This window comes from Struthio camelus, chromosome 3, assembly GCF_040807025.1.
Source record: "Struthio camelus isolate bStrCam1 chromosome 3, bStrCam1.hap1, whole genome shotgun sequence".
Classification (NCBI taxonomy): Eukaryota; Metazoa; Chordata; class Aves; order Struthioniformes; family Struthionidae; genus Struthio; species Struthio camelus.
Genome location: NC_090944.1, coordinates 14,752,200 through 14,771,733, shown reverse-complemented (window position 1 = coordinate 14,771,733; position 19,534 = coordinate 14,752,200). Strand labels below are relative to the sequence as shown.

The 19,534-nt window shown below is 39.4% G+C and overlaps 1 protein-coding gene across 2 annotated transcripts in view; it reads left to right on the top strand.

Moving 5' to 3' along the window:
• Positions 1 to 19,096, top strand: part of PTCHD4 (patched domain containing 4) — an 89,442-nt gene extending 70,346 nt beyond the window's left edge. For both annotated transcript variants that reach the window (XM_009667943.2, XM_009667942.2), the window contains exon 3: positions 17,363 to 19,096. In XM_009667943.2, the coding sequence (XP_009666238.1) occupies positions 17,363 to 18,996 (1,634 nt within the window). In that variant the 3' untranslated portion in view covers positions 18,997 to 19,096. The remainder of the gene's footprint in view (positions 1 to 17,362) is intronic.
• The last annotated feature ends 438 nt before the right edge of the window (positions 19,097 to 19,534 follow it).

Below are 19,534 nucleotides of genomic sequence, written 5' to 3'. Positions count from 1 at the left end.
TGGCTGATCAGGAGGCATGACTGGGCAGAATAAATAAGAGAAAAGTTCCCTCCCTGCCTTGCCCTGAAAGGTGGCAATGAGGGAACCTACAGCCTCTACTGAGTGCCTGATTCTTGTGAGACGTGTAGAAAACTATTGTCTCTGAAAGCTCTCCCTGGAGCTAAATTTGACTGAAACTGGCCAACAGGCTCAAGCTATTAGTTGGGGCACTGACAGGCAAAAGAATAGATTTCCAAAGGATATCAGGCAAAAACTCCAGCTTGAAAGCAATAATTGAGTCTGCAGATGTAATCATGGAAGACAGCTGTGGGGAAAAAAAGATGAAAAGTGAGGTAAGTTTCTGTCATTGAGAATAGTAGTGAATAAAGCCAATAAATACCTTATATGGGTTCTGTAATCCATTACCAATTGAAATCATAGCAGCTGAGGTGAAGTTGTTTGGTTTGCTACTTAACCACCATTCAGGAGAGAAAATAGATACATTAAGGGAGGGAGACCTCTTACATTTCATGGACAAATTTTAAGAGAAGAGTCTCTAATTAGAAAGAAGATCCTTTAGAGAATGCATAATTTCAGTTTACTGGAATTTATCCAGATGCAAGGGAAGTGCTTCCAATTTAGTTGTGCCCAGAAAAAAGTTTGATACAGTGAGTTTTTGTAGCAGAATTCATCATGAGATTGAATTTAAATTTTTAAGCTTGGTGAAACAGAAGAGAAGAGGGAAAAAGATTAGGATTTATAACCTTTTTCTGCTCTATTAGTACTCTGGGGTTAAACTTTGGGGGCTTTTCTCGCGTAACTATGAGTGTTGAAAACTTCATTTTGCTCAGCTGAGAGTCAGGATTCTGGCACAGTCACAGGACAACACATACTGGAGCCGTTAGCAGAATCCCTTGTGCCACTGCAAATCCCAAGAAAACTGTAGGAGATAGCAATAATTTGGTACTATATCAGCATAATTCCTTTATGGTGCAAGTAAGACTATATGAAGCTTTCCCATTTGAAGGTAAAACATATTTGTTACTAACATTATATGTGTATGAATAAGATTGTATCTAAAAAGAGGTTGCAAGATGTAGCTTATGTAGCATTAATTTTATGGGTAAATATTTGTTTTAGGAACTTACTCCTCTTGAAAAATACACTTCAGAAGACACAGCACATGTCTTGCAGGCCACAGCTAATACTGCTCTAGCAAAATGAATTAAATATTCCTCACTGTTATGTTTTTAACTTTTGGCCTAGCATTCTGGTTTGTATTTAGCAACCTTATAAGTTTTTACAGCACAGCTGAAGCCTTATAAATGAAAACACCATTATAACACTCACTTATCAGCTTGAGAGGTAGAACGAACGTGTACAAATTTCTGGCTCAATCTTGTAATGATAACTCATGACAACACCTGAAATCACTTCTAGTTCTTTAAAACCGAAGGGAAACAATAATTTGCAATGTCATAGCTTGGATGAATGAGCAACATTCTCAGAATCAATCATCTAAAATAAACTGATATATAGTTTCCTGTAGGAGGCAAACAATCTTAAAATCTCTTTTTAAAACAAAACATAACTTTGCATTCAGTCCCACATTTAAATTGCAGTGATTTATATATATAGTTTGTTCATTTTATATTTATTGTTATTTGCCTTTCTGAGTAAATTCAATGCACTGAAAGCACATTGCTAAGTGCTATTCATAAAGCTTTGCTGACATAAAATTAATACAGAGAGAAGCACGTTGTGAGATCAGTGATTCATGGAGAATAGTTAGCACCTTACTTCTTGTACAAATTATCATTTTCCTTCTGATCTTAGCAAACTTTTTGGCTAATACACTAAAAAACTTCTTTCCAGCTTTTTTAAAGTCTTTCACTTACAGCTCTCAAGGAATTATATGTGATCTGCAGTCTGGCCTCAGGTTATCTCTGTTTTACTTCCATTGCAACACTGGCACTGCCACAATTTTTAAAGAGCACTGAAAGCAGAGAGATGGAAGCAGTTGGATCTAGCAGTTTCCTCCTTCCTCCTTTTCCTTTCACAGAACTGGGTTTGCTGTAAGGCTTAATCTCCTGCTTATCAGTCTCTTTAGGGAAGAGATCAGCTGAATCAGCGTGTCAGGTTCCCTGTTTCTTCTGCTGTGCGAAACTCTGCTTTTTCTTAATGGTCAGAGGAATAAATGAAAAGGTGGGAGTCACAGGCTCAGAATATCTGAGGGTTCAAGTCCTAAAGCCTGCGCTGGGGATGTGCTATTGTGCTAGCTGCAGTATAAAATAAGGCAACCCATCTCCATCCTGCTGGTATGGCAGTAAATACTTTTAACAAGTGTAGCCATCCCTATAAAAGAAGGATAAACTGAGTCAGTATATTATGCTTTCTCTTAGTTCCATAAAGGGATTAAAACCCCTCACCCTCATTTATGGGTATAAATATTAAAGTTAGTTACCTCAACAGCAGCAAGGAACTTCAACATGGATGTAGTTCTTGTGTAGGTGTAGTGGCAGAACAGCATTACCCTTTGGCTGAAGCCTTTATCAGAAAATTGAACAGGGCCACGCATGTGACCATCTATACTATTAAAACGTTAACATGCTCCTTGGCATGTTTTTGCCATGTCCTTGGCACTTTCCCAAATAATTTCCAGGCATAAAATAGACTTTAGATGTTGCCACTCTATTCTGGAGGCTAAGGGCGCATGATAGCTTAGCGGTGCATTAGACTGAACAAGCTGGATTTAGTGACAGAGAAGGAACCCTGGAACTATTTAATTTATTAGCATGGATGTAGATTTGGAATCTTGAACAACCCCTGTAGACACCTATTTTACTAAAGAAATCATTCCCTCTCTAGTCCTTTCCCACCATGCTCTTCCTTAAGTTTTTAGGAAAACACACATTCAAACTAATTCATGTTCAAAATTATTCACATCTGAAATTATGAATATTCAAAATAATAATCTGAAAAGGACGGACTGCTAAAATGACTTGCTCATTGCTCTTGGTATTGCTAGCAAAAAGAACCTCTTGAAAATGGGGACATTTCTCATATACTGTTTCAAGGATACACTGAGTGTTGCTGGAGTAAAGATTAAGCAAAAAGCTTAATTATACTCTGCTGGGTACACTGCTAAAAGTTAGGTTTCAGATATATTAATGAGCTGCTAAATGCTCCCTACTGGGAAAGGCACTTTTTTCTTTTTTAAGGTCAGCAGAAACTAGCACATTCATATTTATAATGCCAGCATTGGGCATTTCAGAGGTCTGTGGGAGTTTTGCCATGAGAAGCAGGCTCATTGGGATTTACGAGAAGCGGCTTGAAGATGAGGCCATGCACCACAAAAAGGGAAAGATCTTGTCAATCTGATTCCAGCTCTACACAGGGATATCTGATTGGGGCTGTAGGGAATGAATCAGAGCCATGATGTGAAAAAGACTTTCGCTGATGGGAGCCTTGCCTCTTGAAAAGACCGAAAAGTGGCAAGGGAGGGAGTCTAGGGCTTGCGGAAAAAGCAGGAGTCGTCTGCTATCTGGGGGAAGAGGACCCTGCTTCTTCAAAATTGTGAAAGCAAAATATTTTAACAGATACTGACTAGTTTATGTGTTTCACTTTTTCTATGTGTTGGTCTAGCATCTAAGATACGAATCCCAGAAGTATGACATATGCATATGTTGACAGATACCAGGCTTTGAGCATATTAAGTGCAATAAAAGTTCTGTGTTACGTGAGAGCACCAAGGCCTGGTCAGCTCTAAGTGAACATTCATGGATCCCAATGATATTTTTAAGCTTAAAATAAGCCTAAGCTTTTGCCTCAATTTCACTCAGAAAATTGGAGTAGTACCCATAACAATCTCACAGAGGTCACAATATTCATTAATGCAAGCAGTGCATGTGGGAATGGATGCAGGCACCACCATATCAGCTCCCAGCAAATGAATCTATTTGTATTCAGTGCTATATTCAAACAGTGATGGTAAATAAGACCTGAAACCACACATTGAATGAGGCAAGTATGCATATAAATTTAAAGATAGGCTTCTAAATGGTGTTAAGACTAAAGTTGGCAATGTCAAAAATTCAGAGGAGAGAATATGCCAGAATTAAGGGTAGGAAGTGTTGCACAACTTTAACTCATTCTTCGCGTGCATATGGATTTTAATGTGTTCAGTCCCATGAATATACATAGGGACATAAAAGCATTCATACTGATTGAGTCAAAAGGGTCTATCTAGCTCAGCATCTGATGGTAGCCAATCATCTGATGGTACCAGCTCTGGTGGTAGCCAATAGCAAATGCTTAAAAAAGTGGGTATAACAGCAGGGCAAGCATAACGTCACACTTTCCCAAAATACTGCCCAGGCTCCAGGGCTTCCTGGCTCACCGGCTTCCAGGGCCAGACTTGTTGTCTTTGAGTTTAATGACCCTCTCACGCAGTTTTCCTCCATGAATTTATGCAAATGTTCTTAACTTCGTGAACCACACATATGACATAGTCTTAGAGCTCTTTATACAATCTTGATATGCGTCTAGCTGAGAGTCACAGAGCAGCCAGTGTAGTTTCCATATGTTGTGGTTATAATTTTCCAATATAGCTGCACAGAGAGACATAATCAGTGAGATTTTATTCCAGTCATTTGGATGAGTCATTTCTTCTCTCATTGCTTTATTTTGCTTTTCACTCTTTGTCTAGTAACGTAGAGAGTAAACTTTTACGTCCAGAAATGGTCTCTTGCCCCTGCAAAGGCATGCTGAGGACCACTATAACAGTTCTGCGGACTGGCTCAATGAACTCCTTCATCCACCACTCCCTGGCACAGCTGATGGTTTGATGGCGTTTGTGTAATCTACAGATCCTGGATGTCTAAGGCATGATCCCTAGGGTAGATTTATCAGGACAAGCTGGGGATATCCAAGAGGGCTGCTGTGCCTTCACAGAGCTACTACCAGATCAGCACAAAGAGCATATCACAGTCTGAGGCAGCAGCCCCGTTGCTGCATCATCTGCTTGGCAGCTGCATCCGGTCCCACAGCTGAACACAGCTCGTGTTGGAGGAGGCTTCCTGTGTGAATAACTCTGCTGGTGGGTCTACCTGAGCCAGAGCTGCAGCGCTCTGGCGGGGAGCGCGAAGCCAGTCTCTGCAGTACACCTCTCCTCGCCGGGGTTTTGAACATTGCCTCAGACTTGGCAACAGCAGCAAATCAGGCTCCCTCCACATTCTTGTGCAATGCAGAGCTCGGACACGGCTTTTGGGGAAGGGGAAGGGGAAATTTGCTTCCTCTTTTAAGAGCAGCTGAGTCAGTCCTCTGTATTTTCTTTACACCCAGCAAACAGAAGCAAAAGGCTAACATTGCCTCCTTGCTCTGCCTTTTCATCCCTTCTCTGAGGTAAACAAATGTCAGCAAATCCTGCACTAACAGCGTTGTTAAAAATATCACCCTGCCAGCAGATGGGCTCTTTCACTTCGGTGTGGAGCTCTCTCTCCGTTGCAGAAAAGGTGTGTTTTTGCATCAAGATAACTAGATTTGGTGGAAACTTCAGCGGCTGAGAGGAGAGCAGGCGTTCTGCGCTGCAGTGTCACCGGCTGGAATAATTTCTGAGTTTGCCTGCATTAACTGCCGTGATAAAAGTTATTCCCGCTTTTCTCAGCTAGAAGCTGACCCTGGTGTACCAGTCTCGGGTGAGCTACTGCAGCCAAGATGCAGTACTCACACGCTTTAATATATTACAAAACCAACAAACCAAGGTAACCACAGGACCAGGTCTTCAGCCAGTGTAAACAGCGCTCCGTCAGCCTTCATGGGTATATGACACGTATCCTCTATCAGTCTGCCTACATCCCTTGCAAAGGGAGATAAATCCCTAAAAAGCTCTGTCCAGGCCAGCTTCCAACTGTTCAAGCAAAGGGGCAGTCGTACCCTGACAGCGCTCAGTTTCACTGCGGGAAAAAAAGGGAGATCTTTTTTTCTGGTTGTCGCCTCTTCCCTTCTGGCATCCTGAAGTTCAGAAACTTCAGACTGTACAAATGCATCTCACCTCTGAAAAGTAAAAATTTTCCCCTTTCACAATTGTATCCCGTCGTGGAAAATATTATACATGTCTCACAGGCAGCCACAGAAACTCGTCCCATTACTTTAAATGCACGTGCCATCTTCAATGCACTGGTCATTTTTAGACAATTATTCATTCACGCCTTTTATTTGCTGCTCCAACTCTTTCATTATTTTGTTGCTTTTCTTTGAAGAACACACAGGAGCTCTCTTTATGCCAAAAAGTAGCAAAAAACCAAACTCATTTTTTCTATAATGATCCAGGTTTAGAGTATTTCTTTTATTTATAAGAATGCATTCTATACCAAAGCACTTGCATTTTTTTGAGACTCACTGACATCATACTGATCTAATTTTCTTCTGGATGTTACTAGCTAGATATCGTGTTCATAAACAAAGCTTGTTGTGATCAGTGTCACAAATCCATCCTGTGTTTTTACCATAAATGAATAAATAATTAATTCATTGATAGCTTTGTCTAAATTAGCTCCCTTGTCTCCTATATGTCAGTTAATTCCCTATCAACGGATGGCAATTTCCTCCTGTTTACACTGTTCATTAAAATGCCTAGATGAGGAAAAGAAGAAAGCATTTTAACTCATTGCTAAGCACAGCAGAAAGTTAAGTGGGATTCCAAGTTTATATACAATTTGCAAGCAGTATATAACAGCTCAAACGTAAATCACACATAACAAGCTGTGCGGTTTAGTGATCAATCGCATCCTTTGAAACGTTTTCTGTGTTTACCTCTGTTTCAATGCATGGGGTGGGGGAGAGTTTGCTATTAAATATTTCAGATCTTTCTGGCAAGAAAAAGATGACGTTCTAGGCAGGAGAGGTTGCAAAATGTGACCTTAAAATGAACTATGGGAAACTAGCCTGGAATACAAAGTGCTGTCACTGCAGTTCAGTTAGAAACGCGTCTGTTTCTGGACTAGCAGGTCTCTGGCCCATCTCCAGCGCTAAAACTCAGGCTTCTACCCAGGGCTACTGGTGGTGTAGCTCTAGAAAGACCCTGTCAATACGAAAGATCCATAAATAAGATAAGATTCAAAATCAGGGATGCTAAATTCATGTTAGCATTAGTTGCTCTTAATTCAAACCAAGATCAAGGTCCCATTATGCTGATCTTCATGAAAACAGGGTAACCGTGTTTGCCTCGGAGGGTTTGCGATATGTAAGTAAATGATCACCATGTGCTTTAGTCCAGTTATCGTTGCTGCATGCTCACATCTAGGTGTCTTTATTATTTTGAGGTGTGGAGGAAAAGAGAGTGAAAGGGGCTGGCAAGGACTGTGCAGGTGATTAGCTGAAGGGAGCATTAAAAGAAAGACCAAAAGAGCAAGTAAACCATCACTTTTCAACTGTATTCCCAACACAGCAGACGATTGATGTTAATATAACCTACAGATTGGCCTTCTTTAGGAATGTTTAGCATCTTGGAAAGCAAATTAACAGAGGGACTCCATTATGATTGGTATTTCATTCCATCATTTTCTTGTTCTGCAAGTACGTGTTCCTGCATAGGCTTTCTTCTGCCATCAGAGGGTTTAAGAAACTGGGATGGAGAGAGAGGATAAGATTAATCTCTCATAATTTTAGCAGTCTACAAGTCAGGGTCCCTAGACTAACCTAGTTATCTCAGCTACCTTTTTAACTGATGGAAAGAGAGAAGCATTTTCAGTAGGAAAATCAGATAAATAGATGACCTTAGGCTAAAGCAGTCAGTTTCCCTCTGCAGTGACTGCAGAGAGATCTACAGCTCTGGCCGTGGTTAAGGCAATCATGTTGTGGGAGCAGTGTTAGGCTGATGCTGAGCTCTTCTGAAGTGCCAATATACAGCAAATAGCAAACAGAATCAAATGTTTGCCCCTTTCCTCGATGCTTTTCAGCCTCTGACACTCACAGGGTTGCTATCAGTCAGGCTCTGCTGAAATGCCCATGAGGAGACTTACTAACTCTTTTATGTTTTGGTCTCATCAGCAATTCTCAGAATTATTTGAAAGGCTTTTGGAAGTGCTCATGCAAACAGAAATAAATGCAATCAGCTGGAGCACACATGAAGGCATCGGTCATAGTCTGTGTGTTTATCAGAAGTGCCCCATCATGGACTTTAGGACTGCAGCAGCTGTTTTCTTAATGAGTTGTGCATTGCACCAGGGATACACTACTGCTTAGGAGCCGGGAGGCACTAATGTGTTCAGGTCTACCATGTGGTCACTGGCTGGCAGAAATATTGTTAAGGAAATAGGAATATCTATCAGGCATAACAGACTTCATTTATGATGTTAATGATAGCTTCAAGTCCTTTTTCTGTGTTTGCCCAAAGTGCTAAAATCTAGCAATGCCAACACCCTTGCACAGTACTGGAGATTTCCCTGGAGGTCCTTGCTGCTAAAGATGCATGGTTCAGCAGGCTGAGGTGTCATTGTACCACATTAAGCGCTCCTGCCATAGAGCTCAGCTCTGTAAATTAGCCAATTTATTATGATAGGGATTTGTGGCTTAAAAGAACAATTCTACCCTGCATACCTTTCAAGACGGAAAGGCACAGCAGGGTGTAAACTCTTCTGTCAGTGTGTCTGCATAAATCCACTTAACTCAAATGGGAGAAAGCACATCAGCCATGGCATCACAAGGAGAATGTATCTAGACATGATTTAATTTCCCTGTTTAGAAGTTCTTTGTGTATAGCCTTGAAATGATCACAAAATGTCAAGTCTCCAATATGATACGGAATCATATGTTCAATTAAAACAAAAATTCTGCAGGAGATTGGTCAGTTGACCTTTATAAGTGTGTTCCCCATATTTGCTGCTGTAAGCTAAATGATAGTCACAAGATGTAAATAATATAATAATATATTACATATGATATAATATATATTTTACATATGTATATATAAAATATAATATATATAATATAATATAATATAATAGCACTGATTATCCCTATGGTTCAAGGAATCTCATCCACTTGGACAGTGCTAGCAAACAGAAGATAATGCTTCCACAGCTATACTTTCTACTCCTAAAATCTGAACCATCCCAAGCATCCTAAGGTAGGATGAGAGTCTGCTTCACTAAACACTGAGAGAGTGGTTTAGTCTCTCATCTGCATGAAGAGACCCTCTTAGTTATAGAAGTTACCATTAACACAAAGCAGCAGCTAAAACAGAAGTAAAAAAAGAAGATATGTACAGCAATCCAATTGTGTGGATGATCAAATTACAATCATTTTAGAGGTATATATAGAGAAATAAGATGAAAGCCGTGCTTTTATTACCTATATATTAGATTTGTGACAAGAAGTACTCTTTTTCTTATTTTTAATTAACCTTCTGGCCAAGGTCCACTTCTTGCCCAAATACATTGTTCTGAGATATGCCTCTGTGGAAGAAGATCCAGATTATGGTACACATTTCCTTGTATATCCTGTTGCCTGAGGTCCCGCTAAGCTTCAAATCTTCCTTTCCTTGCACACCCAGGATTCCAAGGATTTATTGACTATTCATATGGCAATACTTTAAATTTTCTTTCTATTGCTTGATCCTCGATGAAATGTGGATGATCCTTGGCCATGGAAGGCACAATCAGCTCCTGTCCAGACAGCCAATAAAGTGCTTTAACAAGTGTTCCGATATTTGGCTAAACTATATAAAACCCATTAACCTTCATGGCAGAGGGAGGGTCAATGCTTGTGAAGAGGTTTTCATGTATTTAAACTTACATTACACGTAAATTTGCAATGTCATTGCCAAACTTTACATCTGAAAATAAATACAATGGATGTGAGAAGTTGATTGATGAAGAATAGACATGACAGAAAGAAACCAGTTTGGTATGATGATGTGTTAGAGAGCGTAGCTTTTCACTTTGACTTTAAACGATACTATAAAAGTTAGTTTTTCACTATACTACTAGTGAGTGTTTCCCCACCATCTCCTACTGGAATCTTTCTTCAAATTAGTTTGATTTTCTGGTAAAATTATAGCTTTTTACATGGATGCAAAGAAAATGAGGTCCATTCCTTGCCGAGCTGAGTACCTTAATTAACAATTACCACTGTCTGTGTGACTATCATCAATTTACTTAATCTCTTTGTTCTTTAGTTTCCTAAATGTACGTGGGAGTAGTAACATTAGTGATTAGGCAGAAGAGCAAATGAATCCTAATTTGCACTGTGCTGAAATAGAAAGTTTCTCCTCTTTAAAAAAATGGATTGTGTGAACCTAAACTTTCTAAAATGACATATTTTCAATTCAATAGTCTTAGATAAGTTCATAGTTTCATAAAGTTCAAGGCCAGAAGAGAATATTAAATCACTTCGCCTCACCTCCTGGATACCACAGTCTGTAAAGTTTCACCCAAATAGACTATAGTGGCTCAAAACATTTAGTTAGACAAAGAATAGGTCATGTCAATATGCTACTAATGGCCCTGGCCACTGCTATTATGGGATTCGGTTAGCGAAAACGTGCTCGGATGTTCCAGGAGATGAACTGGGCTCTCTAGTTTTCAGGAAGAAAAAAATTTCAATATGACGTATTCGTCTATTCCCAGGGGAAAAAATGATGACCTCCCTGCCCTGAGAGCTATAAGTTGTTATTCTAGATAAAATAATGGAAAGGTCATTTCCTATAAAATAGCAGCAGAGAATTTTAAACTAAAAATGTACTTACTACCCACCACTACAATTTCAAAGAAAGCAGTCTTTCCCCTTTGTGTATATGGCAAGATCACATGTGTGATTGTTAATGAAAACTGAACATAATTCTTGGGTTTCCTGGGGCAATTGTGTAAAGCTGTGTTTGGGCACTTTACGGCGTTTTCCTGTGCCTCCATAATACCAGTATAAGCATAATTTTTACCTTCAAAATCTTATATATTATTACTCTTAATTCAGCCTAAGATAAGCTTTATATATGTTTCAACAAAAACTTATTTGGGACATATTCCCTGTGCAGTTCACTACAGCCTTAACAATAATCTTCTGTCTTGCTTCTCCCTCAACTGTTACTGCTTATTAGATATTTCTTTCCTTTGATTTCCTAATACAAAGCTTATTGCTTTGCATTTGTCTGCATTAAATTTAATCTTACTGATTTCTGGCTATTTCTCCAAGCTTACATTCTAATCTTGCTCTACACAGGGTTTGCATTCCTCCTCAGTTTAGCCTGAAGCACAAATTCTATAAGTTCTGTAATTCTGTAAGGCCCCAGATGGACCTCTGACCTGATCTCACTTGAAATGTCCTCCCCAGTTTGAAAAATCGTTGTCAACAACTTTGTATTTGCATTCTTTCAACTGATTGAATACATATTTCCTACTTTTTTCCTCCAGACGGTATTGCCTTAATTTGCTTATGAGAACGCCAAGTACAGTAGTATTGTAAGCCCAGTAAAAAGATATTAAAAGCCTTACTAAGAAAGATATCTTCCTTCTCCCATTACGTCAGCTACTTTTTAAAGAAAGAAATTAGGCCGAAATGATATCCTTTGTTTTTGATAAATATATATTGACTTTTTCTGATCACTTTCTTATCCACCCAGAGACTATAAAATTAATTTAACATTGCTTATTCTACTATATTCTGAGATAAAAATTAATCTGATTGGCCTTAAGTTCTGTAGGTCTTTTACTTTCTCCTGTTTGAAGATGCTTGCCCTCTCCATTCTTCTTGGACCATCCCATCTACATTCATTCTCTAAGGTAACTGCTAATTGTTCAAAGATTGCTTAGACTCAATTTTTTATTTGATTAATTTCTCCAAGCTCTTCTTATCTGAAGAAATTTAACTGAATTAAGTGGTCTTTAATCTATCATTTCACTCAGAGATGTTATGAATATCCTTGGAGATATTTAAAATCCAGGACAGGGTCCTGTGCAATGTGTGTGTTCCAGGTGACCCTGCTCGAGCAGGGGGGTTGGACTAGATGGTCTCCAGAGATTCATTCCAATCCCAATTCACAGAATTTTGCAATTATGCAATTTTGTGATTCTTCTGATCTCTATACCCATCCTCTTAAAACTTACCTTAAATATGTGCTCATAGCTAATTTTTTGTTTTGAAGATTGAAACAGAAAAAACATTAAATATTTCTATCATCTTCTCTGCAGCCTCCCTTATTTACTCTACCAAAAATAATAGACTTCAACTGTCTATCTTCTCTCTTCTTTAGTATTTGAGGCTTGTCTGATAAATAGAAAACTGCTATATTTCGTTCATGTCATGTTAGTACTAGGGAAACTCGGCAGTTTTGACCCAGAGCCAAGGACCCTGTGAACCTCCTAGAACTGCCCAGTGAACTTAATACAGTCAGTTTTGTCAGTGATGTCAGCAATGAAGTTGAAGGAATAGAATTTCACAGAATGACTTTGGTGTCTGAATCATTGGAAATGTCAGAAAAATATTAGCTTCTGACTAATGCAGACAGAAAGGGTTCTTTTTGTTTTTTTCCCTCCGTGGAGAAGGGGAATGGACCTGCTTATCTGGGGAGAAGAGCAGAGAACGACTGAAAAATTTGGTAACATAGTGATGATGTGGTAAAGCCAGTCAAGGAAAGGTTTTAGGGTCGGGTCCGTATAGAATCTTTAGTGATAAAGTTGCCCTTCCATCTGGAACATGTATCTGGAAAAACCAGAAGTTTTGTTCATGTATACACAAGCAGAATGTTGGGTTTCAGAGGATCGGGGCCCCTTCCTTGCTGTTGTACCTTCTAGCTGTGCTTTGAGTTCTGAAGACGAGAAGCAGAGCTTCATTTATCTGTCCTACAAAACAAAGCTGATATCCCGACTGAGCAATGAGAAGGCAATGCCTGGGAGAGCAGATCTTCAAGGCTCTGCCAACGTATGACTTTTGCCATAATACTAAATGTACTGTTGAGAATGTTCCTTGTTTTGAAATATAAATGAAAATTCCACCACTTGCTTAAAAGGTAGGAGCTCCCTTCCCTCTTAAAAGCATTCTCAAATCCCTGAAAACTCTATATTAAATGTCATCACCAGATCTTCTAGTGGAAGCAAGAGAAATACTGCACAGTGTTCCCCAGTTCCCATTTTTGTGTGATACAGTGGACGTTTTCCGGAAGCGGGGAGATAATTAGAAAGTTTACATTTGTGAAATAGTAAGAAAAGCAGTTCCAGGTTTCATCCTCAAAGAGGATTGCAAATATCAATGTTTTGTTTCTTAATATATTACTCATTCCATTAGAAAAAAGTCTAGAGTTTAATAACGGCATTTTAATCTTCAATTTTACCACAGGTTAGTGCATATACATTAGTGTATACTCTTAGGCAGTCTTTGTACACAGATTTCAGAAGGAAGAACCTTTCTATTTGCCAGCATATACATACCTTAACATTAAATGCACTTAAGCACAAATTGCTGTGAATTTGATACTACAATTTAAAAATGAGTAACAATAAAACCATGGTATAGATGCAAGAGTGAACATAACCTTACAGGCTGGCAGATGAGTGAGATTATATAATAAGCAGAGAAAAAGTCGATACTACCGTAAATTGTTGATCGAGCTAGTAGAGCATTTCTTCACCTAAGGCCTCCTTGGAAAGTGCTCATTCATCATAAGTCAAACTGTTTGTGTGAACGGACTTACTCTAACAGTTTTCTGTTTTAAAAACAACAGTGATCCACTCCATCCATTTTGATATTTCCAAACTGTTAGGATTTTTTATTCGATTTTACAATTCACTTTTAGCTCTGTTTCCTAACAAGAGGCTCTCAAAATTATGTGGCTTCAAAAAGGGACTAGATAAATTCATGAAGGTCCATCAGTGTCCCCAAATAGGATGTTGCAAATGCAGCTACTGACTACTGACTGCCAAAATCTCAGACACTAAACTAGGAAAAGATGACTCTATAGGCACCCTGCTTCCAACACCCTTTTCTTAAAAATCTATCCCTATTCTTTTTCAAGCCAACTAGACAGAGGTAGAACAACCCTTGGTTTGACCCAATGTGCCTGCTGTTTTGCTGTTAAAGGCAGAAGAGAAATTAGAGAAAAAAGATGTTTTTAAAATCTCATCCAGACCCTAAATAATTACTTCCAATGTGTTATCTGCAGACCACAGTTTCCCTTAGGCCTACATGGCAGAAGATCACCTGGAGAGTGAGGGGAAGCTCAGCATGATCCCTCTGCCCTCCATGGGAGAGTCTGGTTGGGAATAGGATGAGAGAGGAACCCGCAATCAAAGCAGAAAACCGGTGCTACTGCCCATCTCCTTCATAATTCCTCTTAGGAAAAGGAAAAAAAAAAAAAGAAAAAAAAAGAGAGAACGAGAGAGAGAAAAAGAAAGAAGATGGAGTGCCTAAAGCTGGAAGAGAAGGGGCAAGGAACACTGGGATGTGTGCGGGAAAGGGAGAGGTGTTACGGCCATCCACATGGGATATTAACAAGAGGTTACAATCAGATGCTGGAGGGACCTCTGACAGAAACATCTGGAAAAGAATGATCCAAAATCAATTGGTAGATGGAAAGGGAGTGAGCACAGATATCCAAGGAAAAGCATTGTGCTCTAGTGTTTCCAAAATAGAATCAAACCCAGCACCTATACCATTAAATTAAACAGAGGCAGGACATGGCCACAGGAACAGAATTTTCTTTATCGATGACCAGCGAGCACAGACCACGTACTGGAAGGTATTTGCATGCTTGCTTTAAATATAAGATAAATTTGCACCAAGTGGGTTCTGCAGCTCTACTCAGACTAAGGAGACAGTTTTTCTGCTAGACTGTCTAAACGTGATAGTGCGCCAGAATGCCTTGCCCTGGGAATTTGAACTGACTTACCCTAAACTTACCAAGAAATCCAAGGTCCTTCCTGAAGCAAGATGCTTGTTCATAAGACAGAAATATTTCCACAAACGTTTGTTGCTAACTGCAAGATTTCCGTAACTCTGTATGCGTATCTTTCACTGGGGACACTGCTTTGCAGTAAAACAGGTGGCATTCACAAAACTTGACAGTCTATGCTGTAATTTTCCTCATCTAGAAGGGCTGTCAGGAGTCTGCTTTGGGCAACACAGGCAGTTGTTTGAATGTAAACACAATCAAAAGAGAAGCTCAACTGACTTTTTGTTCACTTTTACACACTTCTTTATTTGCAAGTCTCCTGCCGTCATATTTCTCATTTAGCTACCAAAAAATTACTTCCCGCTTTGCTGCACGTAATTCTGTTATTACACAGACTGCAGGTGCACACAGAGGCGCAGGGGAAGTTTCTACTGCTTTCTCTGCCCAGTGCTGTGTCTCCTCACATTGTCCACAATTTTGTCAGGGCTTGATCCAAGGTGCAGAAAACTGAACAGGAGTCTTTCCACTGATATCACTGAGTTTTGGAGGAGATCGCTGATAGCAGAGCTTAAAAAGCAGAGAACTGAGAACTGAGAATTAGTTCTCGATTGGTGGGAGTGGCAGTTAGAGGGTTCGTCCTTCCTGGGGGATCATGCTGGGGTTAAGGCTGCCAACCTTCACGTATTGACTAATGTTAAAGAAGCCTCAGACAGAATAGCTATTTTGTAGCTTAAGGCTGTGGTAAGGGAAGGCAGGAGAACTTTGTCAGCTACCTGGCTGCTGTTTGCCAGCAATTTTTCATCAGATGATTTTTCAGAAAAAGACAAATGTGACTTTATGGTGAAAACAGTCTGTATGATATCAGACTGATCCTCCCTCCATTTCTGAGGCATCTTGCCTTGATTCCCGTATTTCCGCTTTCATAGAGGTTCGTGTCCTGCTCAGGTTAACACAGAGTGAGAGGGTAACAGTCACCGCTACAAGACAATTACAACTGAAAATCAATGAGAAGGAAGTTAACAGTTCACCTCCTCCTAAAGTAGGGACCTACATTTGGTCAAAAACTCTAGAAGCTGGGATTTTTTTCCCCCTCCATTGAAGATGAGGGGAGCCTATGATGACCGCTTCAGATGCACATGTGCAAACATATAGACTTTCAGATACCTCCACATCTAGTGCTATTTGAGACATCCTATGATATCCAAGATATCAGCTCAGGGATGACAGATATGACAGAAGGCCTGCAGGAGACCCATGCTGTCCTGGAGAGACAGAAAGACAAATACTTTTGTATTCGCAAATACATATTTTTAATGTTAATTTTTATTTTTCCCCAAAATTGAAATTCTCTACAGGGAAATAAAAGAATATATAGATTCTAAGTACAAACTACAGGTACGTATGCATGTATGTATATACATATATATATACATACATTTATATATGCAATGAATAATTGTTTTACTAGTTAAACCTTTTCTAGTAAGATTAGCTTTAACTTTATAGTTATATCCTAAAATTTAATAGCTGTAAAATTCTTTGATTCTGACTGTGATGAGTAAAACAAAATTAAATCTATATTGATCTTCAAATAAAAAAAACCATAGCCCTAAAATACTTTTCAGGCTGGGACGCAAAGTGAGAACCTTTCCTGGAGCACTGACTACTTCTGACTCTTTTCTGAACATCCTCCCACTGAGGGAATTCCACCTCACCAGGAGGAGCACTTGATAACTGAGAGACAAAAAGAGACATGTTCTTGAGGAAAGCATAAGTTTTCCAGACAATTATTGTGGACTAACGATGTAGCAAATATAGTATTCTTCATCATCGTCACCATCATGTCAGGTAGGGACAAGTTAGGAAACTTGCATACAACCGCTGAGGCTTTCTGATTTCACATAGTAGGTAGAGAACCATTATACCAGGTGTTCTGGTTATGTATATTCAATAACAGTATTTTTTTTCATTTGTTCATTACCAAGAATCAAGGTTACCATTTCTTTCTCACACCTACTCACTTCTCAGGTAACACTATTATTTTATACTCTGGAAGAAAATGCTGCTTCTTGCACTAGTAAGTATGTTAAAATGAATCTCTTAAACCTTGAAAGATGCAGCAGGATGCCAAAAGGAATTTCAAGAATGAACCCCAAACTTAAGCTAAACTTAATATCCTGCTTTGTCCTATACAGGCAGTTCATTTGGGATTTAATTCAATGGCTATTAAAATCAACGAGTAGCTTTTTAAAGTGTATTTTATCATTCATGACAGGGATGCTGAACATGGAGAATCTCAGAATATCAGGCCATGTATTTAAGTACCTGCATGTAAATTCTGGTATCTAGCTTTAGACAGACACATACGAGCATTTTGCATTTGTTTAACTACTGAGAAAATCATACAAAACTTAGCTACAAGTTTTTTTAACTGCTGCGGGATGAAAACATGTGAGCCTCGGTTATATATAAACATACGTATTTTTTGTGTTATCATTTCAGGTCATGGAACCAAAGGAGTGTTTGAACTTCTTTCAGGGTGGCGTCGAACCAGAGAGAATCTGCCATTCAAGGACAGAGTAGCAGATGCCTACTCGGATGTCATGGTCTCCTATACAATGACAAGCTCCTTGTATTTCATAGCCTTCGGCATGGGTGCCAGCCCTTTCACCAACATTGAAGCTGTAAAAGTCTTTTGCCAGAATATGTGTGTCTCCATTCTATTGAACTACTTCTATATCTTCTCCTTCTTTGGCTCCTGCCTGGTCTTTGCTGGCCAGTTGGAGCAGAACCGTTATCACAGCATCTTCTGCTGTAAAATCCCTTCAGCAGAATACCTTGACCGGAAGCCCGTGTGGTTCCAGACCATGATGAATGATGGCCATCACCATACTTCTCATCATGAGACAAATCCGTACCAGCATCACTTTATCCAGCATTTTCTCCGAGAGCATTACAATGAGTGGATTACCAACATCTATGTCAAGCCATTTGTGGTGATACTATATCTCATCTATGCCTCTTTCTCCTTTATGGGGTGCTTACAGATTAATGATGGAGCCAACATTATCAACCTTCTTGCCAGTGAGTCTCCAAGTGTCTCCTATGCCCTCATCCAACAAAAGTATTTCAGCAACTACAGTCCAGTGATAGGATTCTACATTTATGAACCTCTGGAATACTGGAATGGCACTGTGCAGGAAGACCTAAAAACACTGAGCCAGGGGTTCAATACAGTATCCTGGATTGAACAGTATTACCAGTACCTTCGAGTGGGTAATATTACTGCAACCAACAAAAGTGACTTTATCAGCATCCTCCAGAGCTCCTTTTTAAAAAAGCCAGAATTCCAGCACTTCAAAAATGACATAATTTTCTCCAAAGCTGGAGATGAGAACAACATAATTGCTTCTCGTTTGTACCTGGTGGCCAGGACTAGTGAAAACACACAGAGGGAGGCGGTGCAATTGCTGGAGAAGTTAAGGCCCCTCTCTCTTATACAGAGCATCAAGTTCATTGTGTTCAATCCCACCTTTGTCTTCATGGACCACTATGGTTTGTCAGTAACTATGCCTGTCCTGATTTCTGGTTTTGGCATCCTGCTGGTGTTAATACTGACCTTTTTCCTGGTTATTCATCCTCTGGGAAATTTCTGGTTAATTCTCAGTGTCACCTCAATAGAGCTAGGTGTCCTTGGCTTGATGACCTTATGGAATGTAGACATGGATTGCATTTCTATACTGTGCCTTATCTACACTTTGAATTTTGCCATAGATCACTGTGCACCCCTGCTTTATACATTTGTACTAGCTACGGAGCACACCCGAACTCAGTGTATAAAGAACTCCCTCCAAGAGCATGGGACAGCCATTTTGCAAAATGTTACTTCTTTTCTTATTGGGTTGGTCCCCCTTCTCTTTGTGCCTTCAAACTTGACCTTCACACTGTTCAAATGCTTGCTGCTTGCCGGCAGTTGCACACTTCTGCACTGTTTTGTTATTTTGCCCGTCTTTCTAACCTTTTTCCCACCTTCCAAAAAGCACCACAAGAAAAAGAAACGGGCCAAAAGGAAGGAACGAGAAGAGATTGAATGCATAGAGATTCAGGAGAATCCTGATCACGTGACAGCAGTCTGAAAGGCTTAGGAAAAAAATTCTCTTTTTAAAAAGCGTTGCACAGAGATGCAGGGAAAATAGAGAAAAGATCTCAGCTGCTTGTGCTGGCCAGGTCTGACAAGGCAAAGGAAGATCAAGAAGGGGTATTCATGACACATCAAGGTGCAAACTTTTTTTAACAACAATAATGAAAGTAAAAGTAATATCAAATGTTTCCTTTGAATCCTCATTCTCCACTAAGGAAGAGTCTGTTGGCCATTAAGTGTTCCTGAATCTCAGACTGCAGTTCCTGATAGGAATTGTTTGATCTTTTTTATGTAAGACTGAAGCAGGGATGAAAAAAAAGAGTTACCATTAAGCTATTAATAGGGAAAAAGACAGACTAGTTTGATAAAGTTGTCCACAGAAAAGCATAAACACTTCAACTGAAAAAGGGAACAAAATCAAGAGAGTTTAAAAATGCCATGTTTTTTTTTTCTTATTATTTTCTTGGGCAAGTTGGTTAAAACAAAACCTATGCACTTGGGAAGTAGATGTTTAAAACAATCTAAGCCAAAGT